General features: G+C 38.6%; 1 protein-coding gene across 1 annotated transcript in view; it reads left to right on the top strand.

Moving 5' to 3' along the window:
- The window catches only part of KITLG (KIT ligand), a 53,447-nt gene extending 37,782 nt beyond the window's left edge, over positions 1 to 15,665 (top strand). Inside the window, exons 4-10 of the mRNA XM_082498767.1 lie at positions 2,801 to 2,980; positions 4,830 to 4,992; positions 5,887 to 5,982; positions 12,700 to 12,809; positions 13,313 to 13,389; positions 13,672 to 13,755; positions 15,217 to 15,665. Of these exons, the coding sequence (XP_082354893.1) occupies positions 2,801 to 2,980; positions 4,830 to 4,992; positions 5,887 to 5,982; positions 12,700 to 12,809; positions 13,313 to 13,389; positions 13,672 to 13,711 (666 nt within the window). The 3' untranslated portion in view covers positions 13,712 to 13,755; positions 15,217 to 15,665. The remainder of the gene's footprint in view (positions 1 to 2,800; positions 2,981 to 4,829; positions 4,993 to 5,886; positions 5,983 to 12,699; positions 12,810 to 13,312; positions 13,390 to 13,671; positions 13,756 to 15,216) is intronic.
- The last annotated feature ends 3,440 nt before the right edge of the window (positions 15,666 to 19,105 follow it).

The raw sequence follows: 19,105 nt of genomic DNA, 5'->3' as shown, positions 1-19,105 counted from the left end.
CATGGTGATGGACGTCTTGGCCACGTGCCTTCAGGAGGAAGTATTCAGTGGTATTCACGTCCCACTTTTTGCCAAATTCCTCTCTGGGGATTTCAGGTTGTGTTACGCATACCACAGCAAAGGCTGGCTGAGTAAGTAGGTTTGGCTCTGGGTTCCTCAAGGTCCCTGCAAGCTGGGAAACCCACAGCTTTGCATAAGGTGAATGCCCTTTGTTCAGCTCTGAAACGACTGAAAAGGTGCTCTGCAATATTATTTTTTTTTCAATAGATTTCAATCTTTGGTGCATGTATAAAGTGGGAAACGTACCCAAGGTAGCAAGTCTCAAATGTAGATGACTAAAGGTAGGAAGGCAGGGTGAACGCAAAGCAGATGGGAAGCCGGTGTAGTGCATGTAACAGGAACAGACTGACCCGATCCATTAAACAGAAGGGTTGTTGCATTATGCACTAGCTCACGGCATCTGAGTGGCTTTAAAAGTAGTCTCGCATAGAGTGAACTGTGTAGTCTAACCCGAGGGTTAAAAGGCAAAGATGGCAGCAGCAGAGGCTGAACTCAGAAGGGGAAATAAACTTGAAACTTTTCGATAGATCTAGAAAGAAGCTAAATGAGGACTACCTGGAAGTACAAGGCGAGTCAGGTTTACAATTGCCCTACAATATAAATCTTGGTCAAAATTTATGCAAAAAAGCAGAGATAAACCTCCATTTCTCCTTGCAAACAGTGTCACATTTCTCAATTTCAACAGTTTCGTCCCTGTGTTTGGCAGCTGTTGAGAAAGCAAGCTATTGCACAGCTTGATATTACTGGAAAGAAAACTTGAAGCTCTCGTGAAATACAGCTTTGTAGGTCAGAACGGTTCAGTCAGAGGAGACTCCCACGCACATGCTAAACCGCGGGAGCAACAAAATAGATTCCCTGCTGGAATCACCAAATGCTCACTAGGAGAAGCAGCAAGCTTTTGCAAGTCCCTGCCAGAGGAGTATGCACACCCGTAAAACCTCAGAGGCAAAGGGTTTCCAGTTTTGCAGTTCAGGGAAGCGCAGAAGTTCTGTGTCCATGTTCCAGAGCACCAGAGCAGAGGAAATCGTGTTGTCTGCCTCGTGAGGCCAATGGGACATGGCATAACACATGCTGCTTGAACTGAGTATATTTCAACAAGCTTTCTGTGATTTATTTGCTTCTGGCTCTCCCCTCCCATTGTTGTGCTTGAAGGAAAAAAGGGAAGCAGGATCAAACCAAGCGCCATCCATTTCAAATTTTGTTTCCTTCTTTTCTAAGTCATTGTTGAAGTAATTACAGAAGGTGATAATACTGACTTGCCACTTGTTATCAGTGCGTGAGAGAGTTGAACACAAAAGTGAAAAGTCAGGTGGAGCTGAATGATGTATTTACGTTTGGTACAGTTGGTTATCTAAGCCTGGAAGCCTAATAGTCTGGTTAGTCTTCGAAAGTGTAAAAAATGTTTTTCTCATCAAAAACATTTACACATCAAGGCATAACAGCACCTGTGTCACCCACCGAGAAAGTAATTTGTCACCAAGTGATGGTATTTTTTTAACAAGGAATCTGTATGCAGGTTTTTAGCAGAAATTGGGTGAAAAGAGATTAAGCCTAGAAGCAGAGACAACGCCAAATATTTCCCATATGTTGCAGAAGGTGGAATGGATGGATTCAGTGGATGCTGCCCATCCACTGGACAGCAATTGGAAACTGATTCAGTGATACCGAGAGTACTTAGGGGTTGCTAGCCCAAGATCTTTATAGCTGGCAGGCTTTAATGATCCTGAGACATTTTCAGCCACTGAAAAATAGCTTCACATATGGAATAAATTCCCATAACATTTACCATTAAAACCCAAACATTTATTGGGAAGGGATTTCCAGGTACATGTTGCGGTGTGACTAATACATTACCCGTATTTTTGCAGACCGTATTGAGGTAGGATTATTCCTGGCCTGGGTGGCTTTTTTGTTTACTTGACTACTGTTATGTAAATCTAAGTAAAAGAAATGAATGACTCCCTATAAGGCAGCAGGATGAATGACCAGGTTTCAATGACATGTACAGCTGTACAAACTTTATTGGCAAACTAATTGCACAGGTGGCAGTGAAAAGATTTAAATGTTATTCCAGTGGCACAAATTTGGCAGATACCACGACAGGCTGTGTAGAACCCTTTTGTTGACGCAAACTCGGGCAAACTAGAAACTGTTCTCAGGAATGGAATTTAGTGAAAAAGCTGAAGAGAAGGAGTTAACTGAGCTAACCAGTTTAAATGTGGGTAAAAGCATACATGGATTTCATGCAAAATGTTTATGGAAACGTTCATCAGAAGAGATTTAAATCGAGGATATTTAGGGTTAACTGAGTCATGTAGGGTAACAATAATAAATGAAAACTGACACTGGTTTAAAGAAAGTCTGAAGAAAATTATTAAAGCAGTAGTTATTTAAAAAAAATAAATAGGTTAATGAAAGCATGGAAGAGGGTTCACGGTAGTATGTCTCAAGGCTCAAATTCTCAACAGACTGATGCTTAGCATTCATTAAGAATTTAATGGGATGGCATTTAAGAGACAATCATAAATATGTCAGTATGAGTGAAAATGGAAATTTTACCAAAAGGGCTGAAGAGAAAGTTGGCCACACTAAAGAAGACAAATTTTAATTTAGACTTTCAAGATAATTTAAATTGGAAAGAACAGTCTAATCTACTTTTGCACATTGAGTTGCTTAACCAGTTTTTGAAATAGTCTGATATTTAATCTACCTCTCTGTTTCTCTTTTTGTCTTCTGACAGCCTAATCACTGTTGGTTGCATTTGATGGTGCCTGAATTTTCAAGAAGTCTACATAATCTTCTCCAGAAATTTTCAGATATTTCAGATATGTCTGATGTTTTGAGCAACTATTCAATCATCAATAATCTCACAAGGATAATTAATGATCTTATGGCATGCTTAGCTTTTGATAAAAATAAGGTAATCTTTTACAGAGTTTCTACTTTTATGCTGGATATTTTATTTGAACTTTCTGTTGCACAGTACTCAGTAATAGTTTAAAAATGCCCAAAGCTTCATCAGATTAGTTCTTATTTCTATTCCTGTACATCTGAAATCCTACTTTGTTTAGAAATGCACTAAGTACACTGTGCTAACGTTGGCAAATTGTTATCTCCCATTTCAAAGGAAAACGGCTTACAAGGAATTACAGTATATACAATGACCTGTATACAGTTATTTAAGTAGTCAAAAATGTAACCGTCATCTTTAAGATAATTAATTCATTCTGGTGTGTTTGAAACTGGCAGAAATCTTCCTTCTGCATCCAGCTTAAATTATTCATTTTGCTAGTGATCCTAATGTAAATTTAAAGATGATGTGGTTGAAGCTATTAATATACTCTTAGCATGTATCACAGCTCTGAAAGCTTCACCAGGGTTTAATGAACTTTTTTATACAAAGACACAGCAAAGACTAGAGGATATCAGCCTGTTTCCATGTGTTTCTGGATGCCAACGGCAGCTGGAAGGATTCCAGGAGTCTCACTCAAGAGACGTCTGAGTCTCTTGTGTGAAAATGGTGGTGGTGGAGGGAAATTAACTTTCTAATCCTTTACCCAGCTCTAAGTAGTCTATCAGTAATTAAAAATAAGTTCTGTAGTTGAAGGTTTTGTCCCACTGAACAAAATGGGCAAAATCCATCATGTTCTTTACAGTAAGGTATTCTTCTTCCATATATGTTTATTTTTGTCAAGTGAGTCCTTAGCCATGGTAATTGCACCTTTTTAAAGAATCAAATGGACTAAACCACTCAATCTCATTTAGAGTGGTATAACCTTGTAACCTTGTCATATATTGGCAGTATATTGCTGAGAGTGTTTAGATTATTTTTTTTTTTTTTCTATTCTTGTCCTGATGATTCAAAGCACTCAGCTCTGGGATGTGGTTGGGGAAGAGGAATTTTATTTTGTAGAATGAAGAAGTAAATATCCTGTAATTCAGAGAAACAACTAGCTATTGATTTCCTCAGAGAAGAATGATCTTAGGTCTAGTACTTTCAGCACTAAACATAAAATAATTTTGGATCCAAAACTAGGAAGTTTTCCTTAGTACGTATTTAACCCATGTTCATTCCACTGTCCTCCTTCTTGGGAGTGCAGAGTAACCCCAGGCCAAATTTGACCTGCTGGCATAAGAAACGGTTGTTATGAGTCAGGTAAAAAGAAAAAAAAGAAGATAACCATCAATGATCTTAACATGGACCTCAATCTTGTTGTTTAGTCTGGCATAACACACTTGTTTGTGAGACCTCAGAGTGATTGGGCTTCCTTGTTTATAGTCCTACTCTTATTTTTAGATACATTATCAGGGATCTCAGCCTGCTTCTGTGCAGTCGTGTATCCCAGCTATTGTATTGTGTTCCCTGTACTGTTATGACAATAGCCATGATTGTGTTGTGTTCCTGTGTTCAGGTTAAATGATCATGTGGAACATTGCAAAGTAATGTGAAACCAAGGTGTTTTTTTCAATGAGGGAAATAAAAAAAAGTCTCTTCATTTTCAGCGTAGAATGAAAGAATGCTTTTCGTTCCTTGGCAATTTTACAACACTGGATTAATAATTTATTTTTATTTGCAAAGCTAATCTGAAATCCTCAGATCAGAGGGCTTGTATGTTTTATGAAGACCGTATACAGAAAATTTTGTCTTCTGCAGGTTAAAAGTTTAAACTATTTTGTGTCATCTTTGGGTATTTTTATCATCTGTTGGGGTGCTGAAATGAGCACCTCTCTTGTCCTTCTTTCAATCTGAATTCTATGTTTTGCCATAGGATTTTGTAAAAGAAAATGGTCACCTTTATAAAGAAGGTCGCTTCATTCCTGAGGATTTTTTTAGGCACTTTAATAGTACCATTGAGGTCTACAAGGAGTTTGCAGACAGGTTGGATAAGAATGACTGCATTCTGCCTTCAACGGTAGAAACACCAGAGAATGGTAAGATGGCTCTCTTTTTGGGGAACAGAATCTAAGTAGATATAAATGGGTGATTTTCCTTTTTTCTTTAGAGATGCTAAGGATCTGATGCTATATCTCCAAGTCTCCTTTTTACTGCCACTTGAAATTGCTACCAACTCCACAGCTTGTATTTCTGTTCTAAGTTGAGTTCTGACAGTAAAACTAGCGCCATTTTTCCTAGTGACATCATTCCTTAATGTAATCCAAATAACCTCACAATACTCTGCTCTGTTTCTTTTCATCCCAAATATATCCCGGATCATATTTTTACATTGTTCTTCTTCTTATCTTCCATTAATGCTCCATTTAATTTTTATAATGCAGTAAAGGAGCCTAAGATTGCACTACTGACAGGACAGGGAGCTAGGACAAGTTGTTAATTGGAGCAGTCTCAAGCCACCTCCATATTCATCCCTACCCTCCTGAAAAGGGCCATGTTTACTTCATTTAAAAAATTTAACAAGCTCAAGTCAGGCTTCTGCAGTTCATTCTCACCCTTCCAGTAAATGGAGGGGGTATATTCCCTTTTCTTTTACTTTCTCTAGTGACAGCTACTAGCTTTTTAATTAGGGCAAAGTATCCAGTTGCAGTTACACCAGTAGCAACTAGAAGTAGATCAGTGCCTTAACCTAGGAACTTGTTTAAAACAATTGCTTTTCCAGAACACCTATTCAGCTGCAGCTCAGTGTGTAGACACATTTGCCTCTTAATAAGAGTGTGTTTTGGGGCTTACTTCACTTTATAAACAGCCCTGTAGCCAGATTTTTAAAACAGCCCTATAGCCACATCAGAGTAGCCCTATAGCCCATCATCTTATAGAGAGGGAACTGTATTTTAAGTTACATAATGCTGACACACTCATTTTCTATTTAGATTCCAGAGTCGCTGTCACAAAAACATTTTTGTTTCCTCCTGTTGCTGCCAGCTCCCTTAGGAATGACAGCATTGGCAGTAACACTAGCAGTAACAGTAAGTACAAGTGATTGAATTAATATATGTGTCTCCATTTTGTTCTGGTAGCTGGTTGTTATGAGAGCTCAGAGGAAAAGAATGTCATTAATTGTGCAAATTAATGGGAAGTTACTTGTGCCTGATGGTGTACCATGTGTTTCTCAGCTGTCATACCGAAATGCAATGAACTTATCTAATCAAAATTTAGAGATGCTATCAAGTTACAATGATATGACAGCTCTCTACAACTTGGAGAGGGCAGATCGTTTTGGCTGTCATGAGGTCTCACTACTCACATGGCCTCAGCAAACTTGGCCGTCCCAGACACCTCGTTTTAACTCTCAGAAAAGGAAGTTGTTCCAAAAGATCAGAACAGTTGTCCAAAATCGGGCCCAGAGTACTCACGTGGACAAAGAGGTTGCCTGCACATTGCATTTTGAGAGTACTCTCAGTCCCGAGCTCAACACCAAACCTGAAGACAGTCCCCATGTTAGCTTGCTGTAGTCGCAGCAGGGCCAGCTTCACACTCAGTGTGCTTTTGTGTGAGGGCAAAGACAAAGTCACTACACTTTTGGCAGTCTGTAATCTTTCTCTGGCATGGCCATCTCCATGTTTCTCATCTGTCTTGGTCGGTGAATTACAGGAATGGTCACTGACAGATAAGAGAACCCAGAATTGTTGCTGTAAGAGCCTCAACATTACCTGTCACAAGGTCAGAAGGGGTATAGGAATCTGAGGTGAAGTGAGACAGGGAAGTTTCAGGGGCTTTTAGTGACATCATGTGCAAAAAGGTGAATACACTCTGGAGCTTTCCGTGTGAACAAAAGAAGGGGATTTTCCTCAGAGGTTCCTGAAATGGTGATTAAAGCTTAACCATCTTGTTGTTTCCCTTGTTCCTGTTTCCCGGACGCATCAGGATGACGATGTGTATCTCTTTTACAATCTCCCCCTTTCACTTTATAACCATCCACGGTATCTAAATGTGTGGCAATGAAGTATGTGGCTGGTACTCCTTGTGCTTAAGAAAACACGGGCAAGGAGGCAGCCTGATGTAGCCTGGTGAGCACAACGGTAGCTCCTGACAGTGGGCCAGGTACTACTAAGACTGAGTTTCTTCTCATGCTCCTTCTCTTGGGAATGTGGGATCTAGTTATTCTCTGGGTTGTTATCACCATGCATGCATGCTATGTCTTAGTTTGCTCACAGCTGCTGTCAGATTTGAAGCCCTTCCTGTTTGCTTTCTAATTAAGAAAAGGTCTTAAGTCATCATTCCCCAGAACACTTTTGAGTAGAAGGTTGGAACAAAAACCACCTTTGACTCCTGGCTACCAGCCTGCCTCTCTGGAAAAGAGAAGTCTCAGTGCCATAAATTCCTCACCAAGAGGTCACAGGGCTGGCTGCAAGTAACGTGATGAGCCCAGGGCCAATTACGAGGGGGCCAAAGAGCGCATACCTGTCTCCCTCAGGTCTGAACATGTGCTAATTTTTGCTGTCACTGTTAAAGGAAGAATATTGAACTGCAGCCTGAAGCAGTGGGGATGGACTGAGGAGCCAAAAGAAAGACAGATAGATTACGGGAGCAGTTCAGGTGAAAGGAGTTTGACCCAGTACTGTAACAGGAGCGATGCCAGACAGCGCAGCGGCGTGTGGCACCTGTGTCTGTGCTCCGGAGGGGAGTACAGAAGCAGGTTTATTAATCTTGTTTTAAAACTGGAACTGATAATCAAATAGGAAAAAAAGCCTAATTAAAATAATGCAGTAAGTCAAAGAAATTGCTTGGCTGGCCATATGCTGTACAGGTGTGTCTTAACTGATTATCATTCTCCTAAGCAATTTATTGGAAAATTGGATATCAGTTAACAGCCTTATGTAGAAATGACATGAGGACTGCATGTCTGGGGCTGGGGACAGTTTGAACTCATAATCAGATTAAATTACATTAACTTGGACATTGGATGCTGACTGGTTACACTTTAGTTATTTGTTTAGAGTTTTTTGCAGGGAGAGACCTGTGGCATCTTTATTGGCATCTCTGTCTTACTCCCTGAAAATGGTCTTCAGTACTGATTTTAGTTTTGTCTTGGCTTTATTGCTGAGTAAGTTTTCTCTTTCACTTAATCCCTACCTTCCTGTAAGGAACAACAACGAATAAACCTTACTACTTCCCATGTGAAGAGTCCCCAGCACAGGGGACCCTGTCTGCTGGCTTCAGTACTGTTCTCAGAACATCACCACTAGATTGAAATTTCGAAAAGGAAAACATTTGGAGAACAGGGGAAACCTGGAAAGAAAGTATCTCCAGACACAAACTACTGCAATATTTTCTTTTTAAATGACCCTCATTAACTTTAAAACTTTTTAAATGGAGCTTTTAAAATTTAATGGTTTCTGGACCATTTAGAAGCATTCACTGTTTGCAAAAGAACCCCTCCAGATTAATAATAATTTTTCAATCTATTAATAAAGTCTCTGTAGTCAGATAACTTGAACTGCTCTTAATTCTAAATTCAACTTAGACAAACCTGAAGTGCATCATCTAATAAAATCATTTGTGAAATAATTATCATACAAATTGTATATAATATAAAATAGCTATTACATTTTTTCATTTTGTTGCTACATTTGTTGGAAGAGTTGTATTTCATGACTTCATTGTTATTACACAACAATAAAATTAAACTACTATAATAGAGTAGAATCTTGACTAAATCTACACCTTACCTCAACTAAGCGTAAAACGGAACAATTATCCCATTTTAATTTTATTTTGAATGGCAATAGTGCTGTTTTCATCCTTGTAATATTGAATGTAGATCTGTGGCATGTTCCCACTCCATCTTTTCCCCCATAACATTCTCAAAACATCACCACCCCCAATTTATTTAGGCTGGTTCGTTTTCTTCTGTTTGTAGTCCAATTTAAATTCCAATTAAGTGTTTAAGTCCCAGTCTCACTGATATTTCTCAGAATCACTATACCATGCATAGCCTAGAGAATTCAGATGAGACGGTTCCTGTTTAAAGAACAAGTGTCAGGATAAGAAGTCTTGAGTCCTGATCTCTTCTTTCAGTGGTTGAACCAAACAATAAATAGTAATCTTTTCTTTTTTTTTTTCCCATCAGATGAATCTCACGTTGCTCTGATTAAACTTGAACAGCTAGAACTTCCTAGCTGTTACTAACACTTCTCACTCAATTTAGTGCCACGGTATTATTTATATTTTCCTGGAAAGTTCAGTGTTGATTTCTTCCATTTTTGCCTATCATTTCCTCACAATAATTTAGCTTTATTATTCAGTACTGAACAGCTCAAAGAACGTGTAAACACAGGTATCTCTATAACTGTTTTTAGGAAGAAGGTCTACTTTTATAATTAAGCAAAGAATGCCATAGTTTAATTCTGTAATTGCACAGCAATGTGAAAATGTTCACCTAGGGCTTAACGAAATTGGTGTTGCCTTCTGTGCCTTTGTTCCAACTTCATAGTTAATGGAGAACTCTAATGAACAGGTGAGAGCTGCTCTGCATTTTTATAGATAAGATCTTGTGGTAATTGTGTTGGAGCTGAGCAGAGGTAAACTGAAAATTCCTTTGGGAGATACATGGTGAAAAATGGAGCCAGTCCTTTGAATCATAATTGGTTGTTAGAACTGCTCACGTGGCTCAAGGTGGAGAGCAGCTCAACAACTGTATTGTGCGGCTGAGTGGCTTTTAATGTAAATATACTTTGTTCATAGCTTGATATCCCAATGCCCACGAAGACAAAACATAAATCAACATCAGATGAGCTCACTTCCTTAGGGAATCTTCCACAAGGTACAGAGTGAGAGCTCCGAGAGATGCTGGCCTGCTTCCATTCCCCTTTTGCACCTTTCTGGATAGAGTCTATTTTAAGTGAATAATAAACTAACTGCAAAGTCAGGACTTCCTCTGGCATTGCCCAAGGATTTCACAAAGTTACTGATACACCTGGATCCTCCTATTCCTTCTCCTACTCTGCCTTTACAACTGCTGGGAGTGGGAATCTTTCTGTGTAGAGCTCTCAAGTTTCCAACAGAGGAAAAGGTCCCTATTGAAGGAATAAAAACCTATTGGCAGCCAGCGTGCTTTCCTTATCTCCCTTTTCTTCATTTGGACACAGGTTCCTGGGAGGTTCTCCAGACTGAAAATTCTCCAACCTCTTCTGTTTTAGATATTACTATAAATAAAAGGCACATGAAGAAACCTGCCATGACTCATTTAATTCTCTCCAGATCTTTCAAGAGACTTTTTTCTAGACTTGAAAGTGTAATTAAATAATCTGTTGTGGCTTGCTTTTTAAGATGGTTAGGGATTACTTAGCTTTCAAATTAATTCATACACTATCAAGTTCTGAAAAAAAATATTTTTGGTAATTTCTAGAAGGTAGGCTGGGGAGGGTGTCACAATTTGACTGTCTTTAGGCTCTGTCCCTGCGTTGCAGGTCCCCACATAGAAAGCTAGTTATGAATTCCTCTCAGTTTTCCATAGATGCTGAAGAAAACACCTGCATTGGACATATCTTCTCCAAAGTCAGATCTTTCCACTTTTTAGATACCTCATTGTAAAGGGAGCTCTTCTGTTGTCCAAGATGCCCTAAAGTTTGTGAAAAATAATTGTAAAAAAGAAAGTGCTAGACTACCACTGATCGTTGTGCATACACAACATTTCTCTAGAAGTTAATGTAAAAATTAGCGTGCTTGTCATGACATGCTGCCCGGCATTGCAGAGTAGGCAGAGGATTTCTGAGGTTACACACTCTACCATAACATGTTATCAAATAAATTACGCTCTCTATTACCTGAAGTCTTTTTCCTTTGATTTTTATATCACTTTTCCATTTTTTCTGAAGTTTGCAGGGCAGAATCCAGAAAACATCACCATCCCCATAGTATTTACATAATTCAGTTGTATAACTCAGTGGTCTTTCACTGGGAAGAATGTCTAAATGGTATTAGACAAAGCAGTCTTGCATTTTTCTTGACTAGAGCACAAGAGCAATATAGGAATTTTCTTCTGAGAATATGCTGAGAATACAACTCAGATAAAGTAATGACAGGAAATTTTTTTTAGATGTTCAGGCTGGCTCTGCCCTACTTGAGCTTGTCAAGATTTCTTGAAGGTCAGTCCTGCAAGCAGACCTCCTCTATGCGTAATCAGGGATGGACAGTTTCAGAAAAGATATGCCCCTCCCGTTAATTTCTGCTCTTGGTTTTAATGTCTGAGCAGAGGCGGGCTAATCAATAGCCTCTCTTTTTCAGCTGCTGTTCACTTGGGTAGCTATCTTTCCCTTCTTCGCCATAGACAGAATTCTTTTGTGGTAAGCTAGCATCGGTTTTGCTTGACCAATGTTTCCTTTTAGTGTGCCGGGTAAGCAAAATTCAAGCCCCTATAGAGAGAACCTAGAGTTTGTAAACACTGTATAAGGTACAGAGATACATGTAGTGTATGAGTATATAAGATGCAGACTTTTTGTTTTCTTACTTTTTAGTTCTGTCTACCATGAGTCTAGAAAGCACAGCTGAATTTCAGAGATAGAAAAGAAGATTTGTGTAAAAGCTTGCAAACTGTTAACAAGAGAATTCAGAGAGTTGCAAACGAGTTGCTAGTTAGTTGTGAGAATGCTCCTTTCTCAAGTGTTTTCATAGAAGCTGTTTAATAATGTACTAAATGCACATTGCTTGACCAAGTATATCATACCGTACATGCTTAGACATTTGCTGTTTGCATGAGTCACACAAATTTCTAGTGTTATCAGTCCATTCTCATTTCTGTATCTAATCACCTACACTTTTTCAGTGCTTACAGTTTGTTTTTTTTTTTTTTTCCTGTAATCTGACAACACACCCACCATTCGAGCTGCAGACACCAAATCTTGAAATGAACTAAAACTGGGTGGACGGTGTCTAAACTAGCAGTCTCCTGTGGCTCGCTTTGCATTTCAGAAGGTGGATCCCCGGGTGACTCTGTAGGACTTTTCACATCCTGCTCTTGATTAAATAACTGGAGGGCCACATTTTAGTCTCAGCATGCGTACAGCTCCCTGTGAGGGGAATGGAATTGCTTGTGTACATAAAAGACTAGGATTGGGGCTCTTCAGTATAAAATGTAAAAAGCTGTCAAGAAATGGTAGCAACAAAATAACACACAGCTAGGCTTCAAGGTACAAGGGTTTGATCTTACTGAAGTCAGGGGGACCTTTGCAGACTGACATTGAAAGTGAAGTCAGGCTTCTTTTGTTAAATTAACCTCCCTCGAGAGGCCTCAGGTTGGTCGTTCATTAGGCGAGGCAAAGTGTCTATCTGCAGCCAGTTGGATGCATCTTATGGAACTTAAGCAAATGCATGAAGTGGCAGATATATTGTCTTTCAAAGAACTACTTTGAATTACAAAATAAGACCTTTAAAAATTGATAAAGCCAAAACTTTGAAGTTTGGGAAGGAAAAAACTCTCTACAAATGACAAAAAGAGAATTAGTGTTAGAACTATTCCACACAGCTGTTCCAGAAATGGGAGGACCGTAGTTGTGGTCAAAAATTTCCTGTGAGATTTTGTATGAAGTGCACCTCGTGTACACAGCACTTTGAAGTATCTGTTCTGCTATTTAAGTTGCTGTTATGTAGGTGCTGCATGAAAGTGTTCTTGCTAATAGTGTTGCCCTGAAGATAGTTTTCCGCTATAAATCTATCTTCACTAACGAGAACATCTGTAATTACAGAAGAGGCAGTTGGCTTCATTAGCAGCTCCAGCCTGCAAGGGATCAGCATAGCGCTGACATCACTGCTGTCTCTTCTTATTGGCTTTATTTTGGGAGCCATATACTGGAAGGTAAGAACTACTACATTTAATTGCTTACATAGTGATACTACATTTCGTAGCTATGGGGAGGCGGGAAGAGCAGAACCATTCTGCATTTGAAAGCAAGAGACATCTCTTTTGATCTTCACTGAACTGTGTGACACGCAAATGTAAATCTATCTTGTCAAATTCTTGGATTCCACCACCAAAGTGCAAATCCTGTCTTATCAGCATGATAGCTGTCTAATTGGAAATTAAAAACATGGGATTCCCCCAATTTCCCAGTTCTCCTATTATATCTTGAGAAGAGGATTCTTTAGCTTTTGCCCCTTGTGCCCTTGCCTACAATACAAAGGCTTTGATAGTAAAATTATACCGGTAGCAGATGTATGTTACAGGACAAGATTTGGCCTACATTTTGCAAGATGACTTTGATACTGAAAATCTGAAGCAAACTGAAACGTACAACAACTGTTTAGGGAGTTGTTAAAGAAAGCTTTAGAATATTTATATTTAATGCATTTTCTGCCTAGAAAACACATCCCAAACCCAGACCAGAAAGTGATGAAACTACGCAGTGTCATGACTGTCAAGAGGAAAATGAGATAAGGTATATTGTTTCACTTTATATACATATATGCAATTTTCCTCAAAAGGAAATTTAAACAGGTTACATTCTCCATCAGACATATTATTAAATATATGGCATATGTTTTTTTCTCCCTCCTCCCTGAGAAATTTATAATAATCATCTATAACTAGGAAGACCTAACAGCAAGCATAAATTCTTCTACTTTGGGTTCCCTTTTATTGTAATGAACTGATAAACCCTTCCATTCTATTTCCTTGAAATATTTCCTTCCATTGTAGTAATAAAGTACCTTTTTTTCAGTATGTTGCAGCAAAAAGAAAAGGAACATCTACAAGTGTAGCTGTTGCTTTTTCTCCCTCAACACTGTTACTGTTTCGTGTACTGGTAAGTTGATATAGTTGAGAGTCTTACCATACGCTTAATATTTTTTGGCTGCTGAAATATAAAGGGATTCAGAGCCCATTTTGGGAAAAAAAACAAACAAACAAACAAACAAACAAAACTTGTTATCAGTAGGCTTCATTGGTACCTAAGATCTTTAGCAGCTAACTTAATTAATCCTGTATCATTAATTTAGGCATTTGACTTTTAACCTAAATGTTACAAAATGAAATATGCCAGAATTGCAAAATGAAGGACAGCTATTGCTTCTCCTTTTTGGCGTGAGAGCCAATACAGAGAAGTCTTCAGCTGTTGTTCTACAGCTGTTTCAAAGCAGCGTGACCTAAAAAACCATAATCCTTAAACTAGCAAGTGAGCGTAGGAGAACAGGCCAAGTAGAGCTGAGTTTCTGTTAACTGTTGCTTACTCAGCACAGTTTGCACTCTCTGTAGCCTTATCCGATACATCAAATACACGGAAAAACGTCTTTACAGTGAGGGTGACAGAGCACTGGCACAGGCTGCCCAGGGAGGTTGTGGAGTCCCCTTCCCTGGAGATTTTCAAGACCCGCCTGGATGCAGTCCTGAGTAATGTGCTCTGGGCAATCCTGCTTTGGCAGGGGAGTTGGACTAGATGATCTCTAGAGGTCCCTTCCAACTCTGATAATTCTGTGATTCTGTGATTCTGTGATCATTCTGGCTTCGGTATGTAAGAGTGAGCAGCAAAGGCAAGTGAGCTTTCTTGGTCCCAACTGTCCTCTGCAGAGTGGTGCACGTCTTTGGCAAGGGGCTTCTGACTGCAGGAGTTGTGCTGTACTTAGCCCATGGCATCTCCAGCAAGGAGGATTCAGGCAGCGCTGAATGCTTCATTATATATCATGATTGGAAAGAGCAGCGTAAAGGTATAACAGGCAATCCAGGTTTTGCAGTTCATCCTGTAGCGGTCACTTTCAGGTGTATTCCAGAGCATTCGTTGTGATCAAGAGTGAGCTACAACTTGAGAGATTTCCAGTGTCCTTAACTGCTTTGTTCTAACATCTGCTCACTGACAAGGGAAATCATCTATGCATTGGATAAGTTGTTTTATTTTTCCAAAGATGTAAACTCAGTTTGGTATTGGCTTGTCCAGATGACTTCAAAGGGAATTTTGCTGCCAGAGATTGCCAGATCACAAAATGCACAAACATAACAGTCCTGTAAAACCACGAGTTGCTTCATCACCATAGATGACATCAATGAGCTTTTGCAAGCAAGTGTGGTCTTGGACCAGGAGAGTACATCTTGTAACAATACTTTTTCTTTCAGAATAAAGGAATGTCTATGCAAGTGTCACTGAATTTAACTATTTCCAAAATTATAAGAAAAAATGTCTATGTATGTCATCTGTCTGTGAAAAGCTCTACTGTTTAGTAATACAGAGAGGAAAACTAACCAGCAAAATTGTAATTTCTGTTTGTTTCTTCAGGCAGGTAACAGTTCCATGTTCGCTTCATAAATGAAGCAGCTTTAAGCACATTCGTATTCCTTCTGGAGTGACAGACTGAGTCTGCATCTGTTGTTGCTGCCCATGACTCCATAGACATGATATAGAAATGAGGACAATTTGCGTTTGTTACTGTGAAACCAACACTGAATTGAACAACGACAAGAAGAGTGTGCACTTAGCAGGACTGTATCTTGGGTGAATATCTACCTTGTGTGGCATTTGGGGATTTTCAATTGCATTAATACTTGCAGCTGACTCTGCCAGACAAAGTACAAGTCCCGAACAAAAAGCATCTTTCAAATGCCTCCAACTATGTGTAATCACTGACAGTCATAAATACCTTTGCATCCTTAATTTAAGTTCTGTGTCCTCTACCTTACCTTGGTGTCTTCGGATGGAGTTCTCTGAACTGACAGAAAACGCAGAAATGGATACAGATAACATACTCTTCAATATTGTATATAAAACTTGAAAGAAAAATCATGCCACGGCCCTGTGTTCTAGCCTTTTACTTATAAGGAGCTGTGTTTATGCCTGGCAAAGGTCGTGTGTACAGCAACATGTGGTCTCTGTTGGGTGCCAGGTGGCTGGTTGCCCACCCCAGAAAGCCTCAAGAATTCATCAGCGTTGGTGGTCTCTGTTCAGGAGAAGCAAATACTGGATGAAGACAAAGTAAACATGAGGTGAATGTACCTCATGGAGCTTCGAAGCATTAAGAGTAACTGCTGGGTATGTGAACACTGGTGAAATTACCAGCCATGCCAAGGGAGGTGAAAGTAAAGAGTCTGAATTGCGTTCAAACATCAGAATGAAGACAAATCCATGAAATGCATTTTAAATGCTGAAGATGCATGCCATTGATACCTTGTCTTTGAATGTATAGCATAGAAAATCTGAAAGATCCTAAGAGTGTATTTAGCTTTTACTTACATCAGCTGTAATTAATGTTTGCATTGTGTTTTAAGTGATAGTAAGCTTTAATATCCTGGCATTCTCCACTCTTAAAGTTAATTCTCTCGAAAACAGAGAGAAAGGCTTTGTTTCCCACTTGTCTTCTGCATTTACTGCTGTTATAGCATCCATGGAATCTCTACAGGACTGATGTACAGACATGCATTTTCAAGTAAATCCTAAAAATACCATGGTAGAAGTTACAAGCGTAGTTGTGCATCTTTTAATCTTGGCTCTTTCCAGGTAATGGGTATGAATTATTTATCTGTATTAGGGGTTTGCACTTCAGAAGGTAAAGGTGGCTCACTTCAAATGACAAGCGCATCTGTCATCAAACTAACCAGATCAGCAAGAGTTTTAGTTTAAATAACTTGAAAACTTAAAAGAAAACAAACAAACCACCACCTTTTTAATGTTTTGCATAAAGTTGAAGTTCTCTTTAAAGTGTATAGTTACTTAATTTTTTAAGAATTCTTGTGGAAATTTTAATCATTTGCTGAATTTTCTGAGAACCATGCATAAAATAATATGACATACATATAATATATACGTGTGTGTGTGTGCGTGTGTGTATTATTGGTAAAACTGATTTGTCTTTCATATTTACCAAAAAAAGAAAAAACCTCAAAACCTCAAAACCTTACTATGTTTGATGACAGAGCTTATGTGTGCATGTGGAATTTTGACCCTACTGAGATCAACATCAAAACTTCTCCTGAATTCACTGATACAAGTATTTGATCATGTGGAACTATTTTTTATTTATACTGAGGCCTTTTTGCATTTTCTGGGTGTCAGAAAAGGGTCTTCAAGTCCTGCTTAGCTGGAATAAATTAGTATAGTTCCATTAACGGTAACAGAGCTTTGGGGTTTGCATCATCTGAGGAACTCTTAGACTAGATCAAAAGAGGCTTAGTGTGAGAATTAGGGCTTCATTTTTATTCAGAAGACCATAGAATCATAGAATTATAGAATCGTTATGGCTGGAAAAGACCTTTAAGATCATCAAGTCCAACCGTTATCTAGCTCTGCCAGGCCCACTTCTAAACCATGTCCCTGAGCACCATATCTAGACGGCTTTTAAATACATCCAAGGATGGTGATTCAGCCACTGCCCTGGGCAGCCTGTTCCAGTCTTCGATAACTCTTTCAGCGTGGAAGTTTTTCCTAATATCTAACCTACACCTGCCCTGGCGCAACTTGAGGCCATTTCCTCTTGTCCTAAATGCTAGAGCACTCACCACTTAGTAAGAAATAATCAAGGTTGCTCATCACTTCTAAAAAGCAATTGCATCCCAAATTTTAGCTCTGCAAAAGTCAAACAACAGAATTCCCCATCTGCAGCTCAGTCTCATTTGACATTGTGTAGTTCATTACTCACAAGGCCCTCAGACTTTGTGTTTCAAAGTTATTTAAGAGTTACCCTGAAAGAAATGTCAGCATGACCTAATTGATGGGAAATTTGCACCTTATTGGTAATGCAGAGAATAACTGCCTATTGATTTTAACAGAGTGGAAAAGTATCCACAGTAAATGCAAGCAATTACCCTTACACATTTTACAAAAACCTTAAATACTTCGTGTTGCTATACAATATGTTCTCAAAGCAAGCTAATGCATATGATGTTTTACAGTATTTTTCTTAGATTCAGTTAAAGAAAAATCTTGTATTTATTAATGCTCTTTGTTCACAATAATGTAAGTTTTCTTAAATGCATTTTCTACAGAAAATCAAATGCACAAAAATGTTGCACATTGGTGTGCTCCAAATTATACTTTGATGTTCAAAATGCATGACATTTTAGGCTCCTTAGTCTACTGTTCAATACTATAGAAAATATCAGTTGTAAATCGAAACATATATTAAATCCAGATAGACTGCTGCAAAATGTTAGTCTTCCAAGAGTAACACTTTGAAATAGTAGCTAAATCACTTTCAAATAATGTCAGATACTTTAATCTTTTCCATGGAGCAAGGCAAATTTAAGGCTACTTGAGAAGAGAAAGAAAATTAATGTACAAACCTTCCAACTTCTCATCGCAAACATTGTTCTTTGAATATGCACAAAAGTAATATGACACATGGAGTAGCAGAACTGTTGTTGGAGCTCACGGTTTTCCTGTTCTCTGCACCCTCTTTTGAGAGAACTGAACACAACATTGGGTGTTCTCAATCATTTTGCAAAGCAGAAGGGCACTTCTAGACATTTGCAGATACAGTGGATGGTACAGCACTTGGAAATGTTATCGTGAAATTATTTGAAAGTTTCTGTCCCCAATTTGTCTGCCCACTGAGGAGGCCCTTACTTTGGATGTAAGAAATTTTGAAAGACTGCTGGCTTGTGAGACATCTTTAAAATAAATGAAAATAGAGTAAGTTACAGGTCAGGAATGGCAGAAATAGTCCTTTAATCACTTCTTCATCCACTTGTAAGCTATTTAACTTGCGAAGAGTGATCAGTTTTTCAGTCTTCTTTTTGGGTAGACAAAGCCCATGCATTAACACAGCTATAAAACGAATGCCCTTTCTCTTAAAATGAAATTTGGGAAAAGTGAGTGTTGTATTTTTAATACAAAAGTCAATCAAATTTGTTTTTCAGATATCTGTGGTTTTGTGAGAAACTAACATTTTTAGATTTCCTTTGGAATAGTTGAACTTTGCATGCAATTAATAGTGGCCTTGTGAGAATAAAAAGCAGATAGTGATATACTGAGTAACTCGATGTACTACTTAGATGTGTGTTTACTTGAATAAATTAATGGTACTTATTTCATCACAAGGTCATTTTATAAGTAAGCTTATAAAATGTGCTATACTATGGAGTATATGTACAACCTGCACATTTTTAGATTCTGATCTTCACCAGCTCTGTTTTCTCTGTTGCTCTCTCTTTGTAATACGCCGAAACTGTTCAGT

Source organism: Vanellus vanellus, assembly GCF_965231255.1.
Source record: "Vanellus vanellus genome assembly, chromosome: 1".
NCBI classification, from domain to species: Eukaryota; Metazoa; Chordata; class Aves; order Charadriiformes; family Charadriidae; genus Vanellus; species Vanellus vanellus.
The sequence above is the reverse complement of the archived record's forward strand: the minus strand, read 5'-3'. Positions and strand labels throughout refer to the sequence as shown.